Below are 13074 nucleotides of genomic sequence, written 5' to 3' on the forward strand. Positions count from 1 at the left end.
ACTGCACAATCCTTAAGGAATAATATTCCTTCTACATGCAAGGAATATTCACCAAGGAATATCCTAGCAACTAATAGTACACTGTCCCTCCATCTGATTTCAACTAGGTCTCTGACTGAATTGACATGCATGAGTTATCCATGAGTGAATACTCAGTTATCTGAAATACAGTAGTTACATGCATGCAAGCATTAACTAATTGAACTCTCATTAATTTAACAAACTGTTAAATTAATCTAACTGGACTTGACTCAGTTAACTTAAGCAACTCATTACAACTCAATATTACAACTCACTCTTATCTCTTTAACTGATGGATCAATCCTCAATCAAAGGAGAAACTGTTGCATGTCCTCACATAGACTTCATGTTCATAATTTCTTAACTAATTAACTCAAGATGAATTAATTAATCAATTTACAAACAACTGTTAATATCAAATTCAAATTTTACTTCCTATGTTTATTCCAGGGACTGATTAAAATAAGAAGGGATTCCGAAATGCTATTTTTAGAAAAGCTATTTTTGGCACTTTCACTTTTCACACATTGTTGCTAAGATCCACAATGGCTGATCTGCATTTATAATCGGGCTATTTATAGCAGTGCTATTTTTAACATTTTCTATTTTTAGCATTTCTTGTTGCACTTTTCAACACTATGCATATATCATAAGCCATAGGGGAAGGTGAACCACTCACCCTATGCTCTCATATATCATCATGGGGTATCACAGAGGAAGGTGAACCACTCACCCTATGGTCGCACATAGCTCCAAGAAGTACCCCAGGCCTCCAAGAGCTCCCAGAGCTCCCAGAGCTCAATGTCCAACCCAAGCGAGACCCTCATGGGAGGGTCCTTCCACGACTCCCAACCTCTCTGAAGGTAATGAACTTAACCTTACCAAGAGGCTTCATGAGTATGTCAGCAACCTGTTCATCCATCCCGATGTGTTGGAGACTTATTGCTCCCCGTTGTACCATAACTTAGATAAAGTGGTACCTGATATCAATGTACTTGGAGCGGTCATGGAACACGGATTCTCTAAAAGGCAAATCCCACTCTGGTTATTGCAATAGATAACGATGGTATCCAGCACGTGCTTAAACAGCTCACTGAAGAGCTTCCTCAACCAAACAACTTCACAACAAGCCATAGTAGCAGCAATATATTCAGCCTCAGTGGTGCTTAGAGCAACTGATTTCTACTTCCTGCTCATCCAAGCAATTATAGCACCTTCCTTTTCTTCCTCCTTTGAATCCCTTCTTAGATCCATGACCCTGTCTCCTTGGACCAGTGCCATTCTTTCTGTTTGTATGAGCGCAAAAGGCAGTAGGTTCATTTCCATTGTTTGATTTATCTCTCTCCATCATCCGCGTCTCTTCTTGAGTGCGTCTAGCCAATAACTCATCGAAACCAAGTATTTGTCATTGTTGAGAAGGCTAGTGGTAAATATATCCCATGGTCTTGAAAGACCACTAAGAGCAATGAGAGTGAGCTCCCTGTCAGCAACAACTTCACCAATAGATATTTGGTCATTTTTTATTTGAGTTATTCTCATGAAGTAGGATTGGATAGACTTCCCTTTATTCATCTCGATATCCTTCAACTTGTTTTTGAGAAAGATGATTACATTTGCATTATTCACTTTGAACATCCCAACTAGCTTATCATATATTTCCATAGAAGTTTCCAAATGAGAAATATATGTAACCAAATGCTTTTGAATGGAGTTAATCAAAATTTTATTTCCTTTGACCTCACCTTTTCTATACTTCTTCTTAGCAACAATTGGTGCATTTGAAAGAGGCTCCACCACTTTTCCCTGCACATAGTCCAATACTTCATGCTCCTCCAAAGTCAGGTCCAAAGTCATCTTCCATGCATGACAGTCACATTTGTCATTGAATTTGTCCTCAGCCTTGAAGTAAGATGTAGAGGCCATGGAGACTTGTCCAATAAACATATATCTTAGTGATTGCTTTTATCTCTTGCTTGGGCTTTGTCCTCACCTGGGCTCTGATATTGTTGATTTGGGGTAGCATCGGATGTGCTCTAGCCACGAAATTTGGTGGAGAGGTTGGGGCACATAAGATCTCCAATACCTAGAAAGGGTTTGGGCAGATTCTAAACAGATCAGGAGATATTAAAATAATTAATGTTTTTAATGGAGTCCCTAAGTCTAAACTTAGGGAAGAATGGTCCAAAAAACATGGATCAAGCCAGATCTAATCTCAGCCGTTGATTAGGGACTTGATCTCGGCCGTTGAGATGTCAACAGAAAAAGTAGAAGAGGAGGCTTGAGGGGCACTTGGAGAAAGCACTGAGGGAGACCAATCAGTTCAATTTCTGGAGCGGGGTTTGCTGAGAAATTGAACCAGTGGTCTGGAGAGCAGTGAGGAGGCAGCAAGTACAGAATAGAGAGAAGGGAGATCAGCGTAGAAGAGGCAGACACAGAGCCAGAGGAAGCCAAGCAGAGGCAGCAGAGACTGCGCAGAGCCAGAAGGGCTTGCACCATCCATGCAGAGGCTGCAGGAGTGACATAGAAGCCCAGGGAGCCTCAGTAGGTTGACGCAGAGGGTTTCAGGCTGTAGTAGAGGTCAGTAGGGCCTACGCTAGGTTTAGAAAAGTGCTGGAAGTTTGTTTATCTGTGGGTACGCTAGTTTGGCACCCTGTTGTACAAGAAAATTGTTGAATAATAAAATCCTCCCTTGCTGCACTGGTTTTCCCACATTAGGATTTCCCGGGGACACTAGTCCAAAATAACTGTGTTAGTGTGTGCATATGTTTGTTTCTGTATTACGGTGTGATATCTGCAGCAATATTAATTTTAATGTTTGTTGAAGTAATTTCATGCAATGTTTTAAAATTCGGCCGAATCGAATCCGAAACGGCCAAGTTGATCCGAGTCATTGAGGAATTTTATGACCCAGCAGAAAAACCAGTTCGGGAGGCCGAGTCATGACTAACTTGGCCGAGTCAGTCGTGACTCGACCGAGTCAGTCGTGACTCGGTCAACCCAGCTGTTTCCACATCTACTCGGCCGAGTCATTAAATCCGGCCAATCACCCAAAAAAAAGGGATTTTTCTAATTTTTTTTAACTTTTTAACATTTAGCCGATTGTTGGGGACTCCAAGGTGTTTTCTGAATTGGTTAAGTACCATTTGGGGTCCATTCCCCTCACCTAGTATTGATATGCTATTCAAATTTCATGGTAATGTTAAATTCATTTTCATCCTTTTACTTAAATTTTTAACATTACCATGAAATGAATCAGGATGTTTGAGAGTGGTTCCTGCCTTATTGGATTTCATATGGAGAAAGTAGAATTTTAGATTTCATTCAAAATCCAGCAGACTTATCAATTTTTCAGGATTTCAAGATTGGAGGATTGCAATGTTTCCATTGAATTTTGTCATGTATTAGGGTATGGAACTCGTATTTAATCAAGAGCACCAATCCCTCTATGCACCTTGATGTTAGTGACATTGGTTGTCGAACTCCTCCGGGATTCACTCCCAAACCAAGAGCTTCTGAAAATGTCACTCCCGCTCCCGTTTTCGCTCTCGCTCCCCACTTTCGCTCCCGCTCCCAAGTAACACTGAGCCAGATGATGTTGGCAACTCTAGCAGTAGCCAGTATTAGTGGTCACAGACTTTTGTGTAGAGGCCATTTATAGCCTCCTTGGTTATGTGTTTTTGTTTTGATCTCGATATCAACATCGTGTATGTATTGGACAGTGCACTGGGTGCCATTTTGATATAATGGATATATTCATGAGCCTACTTTGATCATATGTTGTCTTCTATCTATATTCTAATGTTGTGTGTTTGGAAACATGAATGAAAATCTTTAAAATTATGTGTTTTTATAAAAAATAAATATTTAATGTATTTTTTACAACGACCGAGTCGTTGAAATCAAGCCGACCAAGTCGATACCGAGTCGGAGTCGGAGTCGGAGTCGACCCTCGGCCGAGTCGGAGTCAGAGTCGGAGTTTTAAAACATTGATTTCATGAATAACTTATGATGAAATAAGTAGGAGAAGTAAATCAGTTACTGCAATGATAGATCACATGATGAAATAAGTAGAAGTAAATCAATTGCTGCAATGATAGAATTTTCACAAATACCTTGTTAATTTTAGATAACAATGGTGTGTTCTATGCTTCCAACAATTACTTCAATGTCCTTTGGTTAGTCCGAAGATAATTTCCACGTATTTTTCAATAGAAAATACATTAACCATTAATCACATTAATGGTAATTGTAGATAGAACATAAACAATAAAATGCAAAAGACAAGAGAACACCAGTATTTGGCTCAAGCCAGGGAAAAAACCCAAGATGGGGACCTTGATCAATTCTTCTTATTATAAATATCAAATGTTCAACAGAGAAAGTATAATAATACAAAGTCAGTCAAAATTCACTTGCCAAATCACTGTCCAGAACAACCTTGTCAAATCTGCATTATTGCCCTCAGTCAACAATAGTGAAATTAACCCTAACCAGTCAACGGTCAGCAGTCTTCCCTTCTTGAGATCGGTCAATCTCAGTCTAACTTAGCCTCATTTGCTGGTCAAAGTCAGCCCAAAATAGTCCCAAAACAATGAGTCAAAATTGGTCAAACTCTGCACTTCTTGCTACAATCAAACCTGTGGTCAACCCTGTTAGTTTTTGTAGCATCGGATGTGCTCTAGCCACAAAATTTGGTGGAGAGGCTAGAATACATGTATTTTCCAAAACCCAAAAATCGTTTCTGGAAATTCCGCTTAGAGATGACTTAATTAAAATAGTTAATCATTTTTTAATGTTTCCTAAGTCTAAACTTAGAAAATATGATTAATTAAAGGGTATTAATTAAGTCATGGTGAGAATCTTCTAGAAAAATACGTGGATCGAGTTCTAGTTAATCTTAGTCATCGATTATGTTTTAATCTTGGTCATTGATATCTCAACGAGAGATTATAAGAAGAAACTCGATGGGGGTTGGAGAACATAGTTGAGCCACCAGTAGTTCGAATTCACTGGCAGATTGAACTCCAGAGTAAGAACGTTGAGTTGCCAAATAGAGAGCTAGTGAGCTCGAAGCAGTGAGAGAGGGACAGTGATAGTAAGGTTGGAGGAAGATTTTCCCGTTTCGGTGAGTGCATTGCATAGAGGCAGTGAGTGCCACAGAGAGGCAACGCAGAGGTAGCACAATGCTTCAGAGGGGATTCCGTATTTTGCTGGGGAGAAGCAGTGATTCAGTGCCAGAAGCCAAAGTGGGAGCCCGGAGGCCATGAGAGTCCATCTTCCAGACAACAGCTAATCAGATAGCGAGAGAGAAGCAGTTCCGAGTTGTGGGATGCAGTACTGTGTAGGCTGATGCAGGGACTGCGCAGAGGCAGCAGAGAGCAGCTCATCTTGAGCCAAGGTCAGTGTTGGATCGCCAGTGGGAGTGAGATTTTTCTCACTAGACTTTCTATCAGTCATTTCTCTATATGGATTGCTAGATTTGAGCATCCATAGTTTTGTACTCAGATTTACTACTGCATGATATTAAAATCCTTAGCTGTTGCACTGGTTTTCCCGAGTTGGGTTTTTCCGGGGACTTAGTCCAAAAATAATTGTGTGTTTGTGTGTGTGTGCATCTATTGTTCCAACGTTTTTATTTCTTCTGCAGTATTTATTTTGTGAAGGCTACAGTGTATTAATTTCGATATTCACTGTAGAACACAGTAAATAATTTGTTCAGTTTATTTAACAAATAGACGAAGCTTAATTAGTTGTTGCAGTAGGATTCCAAGTTTCGGAATTTTCACAAACCCTGCAATCAACTAGCCTAGAAATCCTCGATTTCTATGCCAATTAATGTGCCTGCCCAAATAGAAAATCTCCCACAAAAATTGCAGTCAATGGAGGTCAAATACACCCAAGTCAACGCTAGTCAATGTTGGTTGAAGTTGCAGGCAACTTCATAATTTTGGCCTCCTGAAATTCGTCCTCCTTTCTGCCAAACGTGTGAAAAGAACAACTTCCCAATGAGGTGCACGGACCAATCAGATGAGGAGATAGAAGAATGTGTTGTGTGATGATGATGGCAACTGAGGGTGGAGGTCTCTCTTATTTATATAAATCGATGAGGGTCAAAAGACATGTTTGTTGGACTTCATGAGCCTACATGATGATGTGGCCGACCTTGACAATTTGCACATGTGTGGGTTTCACTTCAAAAACACATTTTCCCTCGTCCAAATTTAGTGATCTTTAGGTCGATTTTGGCCATCTCGAAAAGAGGAATTCAATGCAATAATTATCTCCATCAAATGAGCTGTCCAAAGTGGAATTTGGCCCTTGTTGCCAACTTTAACATCCCTCTTATGATCAACAAATTCAACAACTGTCTCCATAAAATATTTTAACCATGTATTCTTGATGTGAATATTATTTTCATGCTTGGAGTAATATGTTGGGCAATGATGGGGTGCCACATCATTACCCTTTGGGGTTTTTGCCCATAGGTTGGGATCTTCAACTTAAAACAAGGATATCTCTCAAACCGAGAAGGCTCTCACATCGTGCAACATGCCATGGGAATCAGCTTGACGAAGAGAATCCAAAGACGAGGATCTCCAAGGCAAATTCAGCGATTTGCTTCTTCAAAAACCTCCAATAAGTGTGGGGTATGTCTACCGTCAAGAGAATCCAAACCCTAGAACTAGGGTTTCTAACCATCCTTCCATTGGAGCTTCCAACTAATGCAATCCAAACAAAAATTAAGAGCGTTCATTAATAAACGTTGACATCAATGACAACACCATTCAGCAGGAATCCCCAATGCTTGGTAGAGACCCTTCGGAGGCCAAGGTACTCAACACTGATGATATGAGAGTTTGAATTCACCTAGTAAATCAACTTGAGCCATGCGTATTGGTCTTTAATGCACTGAATAAGTTGGGTTCACTTGTGTTCATAGACTTGTAGGGATATCAAACGATAACCTATGCAAGTTTCATGAGTGTCAGAGTAGTTGGGTTATGCAAGTGAATAAAAATCTCCTTTGTAAGGTTTTTCTTCCTCAACAAAGTCTGTCAAGTAGCCACGAGATAGTGTTAGTCTCACATAATTGTCAATCGGTGATGCTTCAGTGTATTCTTGCTAGAATGTCACTTGTGATAACATTGCAGTTAGTGGTTGAGACTTTACATCGTCATGCTAAAGTAGCATACAGCATCTAATGACAAAGTTACAATAAAGTGCTCCAGTAACTCAACATTCAGAATCCCAGAATTTTTATGAGTGATCTTCGTTAGAGCAAGAAGCAACCCCTAGGCTTTTCCCTGTTTGTTTCAGCAGCTCCAACGTGCTATCCAATTCTAGACAACTTTAAACAATATGTCATGTCGATTGAATTAATATTCCAGGATGTTTCGAAAATGACTTCCAATGCTTGTTTAAAATTATCTCATGCATATTTTAGATCAATTCTCCTCAAAATGATTCTATAGAAAACTTTAGAGAGGTGAGTATGATGGGGCTTGAACCCGAATTTATAGCCCTGACTCCAAACTTGCTTGTATGACTAGTTGGAATCATATACAACTGAAGGCATAGATAATTCACTTAAACCTAATTTATCTGAGACCATAAGGAGAATAAAACTAATTAGAAACTTGGGTACAGTTCCTGGAAAATGTTGCTAGTAGTTAGCAGCTACGGCTACTTACTACCACTGCTGTGAGTCGGTGATAGCAACAAACCTTATGCATTCTCAGATTCTAACTGAACACGAGGTAACAAAAAAGAAAATTGCGTAAAATTTCAATTTTTGCTTAGGCTTTTAAAATCTTAATAAAATCCCTAATCTTAGGTTTTCCCTTCTATAGTTTATGTTTTTAATGAGGTTTTTTCATCAAAATTTGCACATGTTTGTACTAATTGTGTCTGCATTTTTCTGTGTACTTTCCATACGCCTTTAGGGTGTTGTATATTTTCCATGCCTTTTTTTAGCACATACACATGATCTTTTTAGCACTTTTTAATCATGAGCATAGCCATTTGGATTTTTCTATACTACCACTGGAATGTTTCCAAGTACTTAATTTTGATTCTATGTGAAAGGTAGTGTGCAACCATGGATTTGAGTTCCATTGACATCCTCCAGCAAAAATCTAGAGCCAGATGTGTGAGATGATAGTTGGAGGTTTCATTACAATTCATTACTACCTGTTATGTTACATTGAAATACTTACATTCTTTAATCACGAGTACGATTCTACATATGAGTAATAAACTAGCCACAAAAGAATAAAAAATCAATAGGTAACCTAACACCACTGTATAGTTTCCAATTTAACCTCTTAACTGAGAAAGCAACAATATCCAAAACCCTGACATACATATGTGCGACACATAAATTCATATTAGAAAATCAACCGAGTGTGAATATTAGGTTGTTCTAGAAATAATGAAATCATCATCATTTACAAACTCTATTAGTCTTTCCATTTGACCAACACTAAACAGCCAGTTCCCAAGTAATTTAACAGTTGTACAATCTGGAGCACATCCCTGTTTCTTCATTTGATCCATTATCAAGTAAGCATTTTCCAACCCATTTATTTTGCGAAGGCCGCGGAGTACTTTGTTGTATGTAACAACATCTGGAACCAAACCCTTTGCTATCATCTCATCAAGCATTGAAATTGCAATGCCAACATTATTTTCCTTGCAAAAACAGTCAATTAATATTGTGTAGGTTACAACATCTGGAGGAATGCCAACAGTTTTCATATTTTCAAAAAGCTTCATGGCCTCATCCAATTCACCAGCTTTGCAATGTTCATTAATCAAACAACCATAGGTGACCACATTAGGAGCAAAACCTTCAGTTACCATCTTGTTCATCAGTGCATGAGCACTAGACAGATCAGAGGCCCTGCAAAGACCATCAATGATTGTGCTGTATGTTATTTCATTAGGTTTCAAACCCTTCTTTGCCATTTCTTCTAACGTTTTTAAGGCCTTATCCAACTTTCCTTTCCTACAGTAAGCAGAGATCAGAATACTATATGTCACTACATTAGGAAGAATGCCACTGCTTTCCATCCGAGTTAGAAGTTTGCATGCCTGGTTTACCCTATGAACCTTACACAAACCATCAATCAGAGCGCTGTAGGTGACAGCATCTGGAGGGCAACCTTTCATAGGCATCTCCTCAAACAGTTGTTCAGCCTTTTCCACATTGTGTGTTTCGCAAAGACTGCATATTAAAGAATTGTAAGTGATTACATTTGGCTGCAAACCCTTCTTCAGCATATTATGAAAACATTCAACAGCCATGTCTACCCTGCCATCTTTGTACAGTCCATCAATCATCGTGTTAAATGTCACTGCATCAGGCGAAGGGCCAACCCTCATGATTTGCAGGAACAAATTATAAGCTTCATCTATTTTGCCAGCCTTGCAAAAGCCATCTATCAAAATATTGTAAGTAAAAGTATCAGCAGAGCATCCATATCCTCTCATCTTATCAACCAATTCAACAGCTTCTTCACTTCTACCCACCTTGCAGAGACCATCAATGACTGTATTATATGTAATAACATTCGGTGAACAATTACCTTGCCTCATTTTCTCTAAGACCTCTTGTGCTTCCTGAACACGGCCCGACTTACACATTGATTTTATCAAGGTGCTATAAGTTATCACATTAGGAACAATTCCCATCTCTTTCATTTCAACAAGCAGCAAATTCATTCCAGAGAAATCACCAGTATTACCAAGACCATTCAATAGCACATTGAATGCTATTATATCAAGACTCGCTCCCTTACTCTTCAATAAATGCATAAGATCCCAGGCCTTGTTTGTATTCCCTGATTTACAAAGGGCATTAATCAATTGGGTAAAGTTTCTAACATCGGGGAAAGAGCCTTTCTCACTCATGTGAAGTATAATCCTCTCTGCCTCTTGCCATCTCTTTCTTTTCAATAAACCAGGTAAAACTGTAGAGAAAGTGGTCTTATTGGGCCTGCATTTATTTTTCAACATTTCATCTAACAACTTTACAGCCTCATCTATATGACCTGCTTTAACAAGAACATCCAAAAGGCAATTGTATGTGGAGGCATCAAGCATTGGGGTTGTTTTTCTTACCTCATCGAATACTTCTACTGATTTCTGCAGCATATTAGCCTTTCCAAAGCATCTGATGAGGGGCCCAGCTGAGTCAGGCCTTATTGCACAGCCATGCTTTCTCATCTTATCCAGCAGGATTTCTATTGCCCCATGGCCATTATTCTCTTTGAGTAGAAGCTCAATCATTGCATGATATGCAGAGGAAGCTCCTCCTTGCCTGAAGCTCTCTGCTTGACAACTCCACTGAAAGAACTTGAGAGCCATTTTTGGCTCTTTTAGACGTTGAATAACCAATGTTATTTGAGGAGGTGTGAGTGACCCAACAAACGGTTTGAGGGCTGTTTCCATATCTTCACCCCATTTATTTACTTGCAACATGTTGGTTATTTGTATGGCATTTTTGTGGTCTTCTGAAGATGGATTTTCGGTAGAAAAAAATGATTTATGCCTTCTCTGATTACTGTCAGTAACGTTCACATAGAACCCATTTAAACAATCAATCAGAAACGGATTTTCCTGAGATCGATCGGCGTTATGGAGGAAACTCCGGCTGATAATTTGGCGTCCCTGCCTTGGCCTCAACAAAAATATAAACATAATTTCTCAAACTAGATTGTACCTGAATGAGTTGTAGCCCGTTTATAAGGGTTCGACAAGAGCTAGCGCGAATACTAGTGCAACCATAGAAGCATTTCCGATGGCCGTAGTTGCGCACGGCTGCTTACTCCGAAACCTTACGCCCCGTCAAACTTAGCTCTCAGGGTGATTTGATTGGATGGAAATACCTTGAAGAAAGTTCATGCTTCATAAATGTAATAGCTATTATAGTCTCTTTTAATATTGGGTTGGGTTGGGTTGTAAAAAGTGTTTATAAAGAAAATATTAATAGCACTGGTGGTAAGTTGAGGTTCTTAGTTGTTGATAATATTTACAATTGTTTTACTATTTATAAATACTGATAATGTGTATTATTGTTTCTTAAATGTAACTTTAATGTTAAAACATGCTATATACGTATAGTGACCCTTTAAACTCATAGTTTTGGAAGTTCAGGGATATTGTGATGAATGGATTAAGAATGGCTTTGCTAGGGTTTTACATGTACATTAGGGTTTTTTAATAGGAAACTCTTATGTCCAAACTTTGATCTTACTTGTATCTTTGTGTTATGTTAAAGTCTCATTATACAAAAAGTCGCTTGATTGGTATGAGGTTTCGGTAGATTATTCACCAGACCCATGGGAAGGGGTTAGTATTTACGTAGACTCTGCTCACCCATCAGTGCCCCTCACCCCTTTAACTCATGTTGATTCCAGCTCAAATATGACAGCAGTATAGTCTGACATCTAGGCACATCCCCTTGTGCAGTCTCTTCAACGACTCCAATATTGTCTCGCGCAGGGAGGTTTTCATTAAATGGCATGTGGCCCATTTCCCCACCTCCTTGCAGTGATCGTCTCTCACATTCTATCAAGTGTTCCTCTTTGCCCATCTCCCCCCTTCGTCACATTCCCCAATGGATTTACCCCCATCGAGTTCTTAGGTTACCATGGAACGGTTTTACCTGCCCTATTTACTAGTAGCCATCATCCTTCCACCTCTCCTGATTTTCTCAACGAACTACTCACCCTAGAAATGCATAGTGGAGGTAGTTTTTTTAGGGGAACGTTGACCTCGCAGCTTCACCCGCTGGACCTCCCAAAAAATCTTATTTGAAGTGTATCAAATGTCATATTGAGGAACCATGCTCGGTACTAGGGAAGGAAGTTTAACTGAACTAAATTCATAAAATGGAAATATGGTGGTGGTTGGTCACTATACAAGTCGATGAAGTCCATGGTTGTCCTATGCAGGTGGACAAAACTCAACATTAAACCTCTTCTCGGGTATGTGCCTCAGTGCATGCTCTTTGCAAAAGGTTGGATGGGTTGGCAAGCTTCGAGTACAGAGGATGCAACGAAAATTATGGCTCAAAAATGGTCCTAGGACTCACAGGCCCTCTTTCTGAAAAATGGATAATAAATTTTGATGCCAAAGCATAAAAGCTAGATTTGGTACCCCTATGGGTTCGACTACCAACTCTCCCTCCTATTTTATGGTTAGAAATTGTCACTTTGTGAGCTCGAAAACTCTCTTGGCATTTATTATGATTTAGATCTTTCTTTTTAGAAGATAGGTGCAATGGTGATACACGTATTCTGGTAGGCCTAAATCTATCTCTAGGGCTTCTTGAGTCAATTACTATTAGTGTGTAATCTATAATTCGCCACCAAAACATCGATTACAAGGAAATTCCCTTTAAATGCACTAGATGCCTTGCCTATAGTCATTTAAGTAGGGGTTATGAAATAGGGAAAGGAAACATGAAGAAATGGGTTCAAAAAAGCGAGTTTTATTCTGTAACTTTGTTGTCTTCTCTAGCTAAATCCCCCATGGCTACCATGGAGCCTCAAAAGGGAGAACAACAACATTGCTCGTCATTTGGGTATAAGTGAATTCCTGCAAGCTTGGCTCTTGCACATTCACCCCTTTCATCAAGGTCTCCATGGGTTTCCTCACGACTTTCTAAGGAGGTCACAGATGTTCATGTCATGTCATGCTCTCCTCCTTCCCTTGCAAAAAATCATCTCCCAGGTATGGTTCACAATGTTCCCCTAGTTTTAACTCTCCGAAAAGAAGTTTAGTTAAGGATTAATGATGTTACTCCAGTTACATCTCAATTTGTTGCTCACACAAATCCACTTAAACCTATTATAGGGCTCACTTATCGTATTCCCCCTCTCATGCTTTTCTCTCTTCCCTCGGTTCTCCTATGCATTCTCTCTCCCTTCCTCATCAGGATCTTTCCCTTCATTCCCGACCCCCCATTGTCTCTCTCCCCACTTCCATTCCCCTCTCCTTGCGTAGTTACCATCTTCGCTCTTATGGGCAATGCCCTCTCCCCCCTGT

The 13074-nt window shown here is 39.6% G+C and overlaps 1 protein-coding gene across 1 annotated transcript; it reads right to left on the reverse strand.

Moving 5' to 3' along the window:
* Nucleotides 1-8364: 8364 nt before the first annotated feature.
* On the reverse strand, nt 8365-10935 carry LOC149233043 (uncharacterized). Its single transcript, XM_089379659.1, has one exon. The coding sequence runs from the start codon at nt 10720-10722 to the stop codon at nt 8434-8436; it is 2289 nt and encodes a 762-aa protein (XP_089235785.1). The 5' UTR covers nt 10723-10935; the 3' UTR covers nt 8365-8433.
* Nucleotides 10936-13074: the final 2139 nt, after the last annotated feature.

Source organism: Pinus tabuliformis, chromosome J (assembly GCF_031772625.1).
Source record: "Pinus tabuliformis cultivar Carrire ecotype Pingquan chromosome J, CPIR1, whole genome shotgun sequence".
In the NCBI taxonomy this organism is placed as follows: Eukaryota; Viridiplantae; Streptophyta; class Pinopsida; order Pinales; family Pinaceae; genus Pinus; species Pinus tabuliformis.

Coding starts and splice junctions, on each gene's coding strand:
- LOC149233043 (XM_089379659.1), bottom strand. CDS start 10,722: ATGTTTATATTTTTGTTGAGGCCAAGGCAGGGACGCCAAATTATCAGC.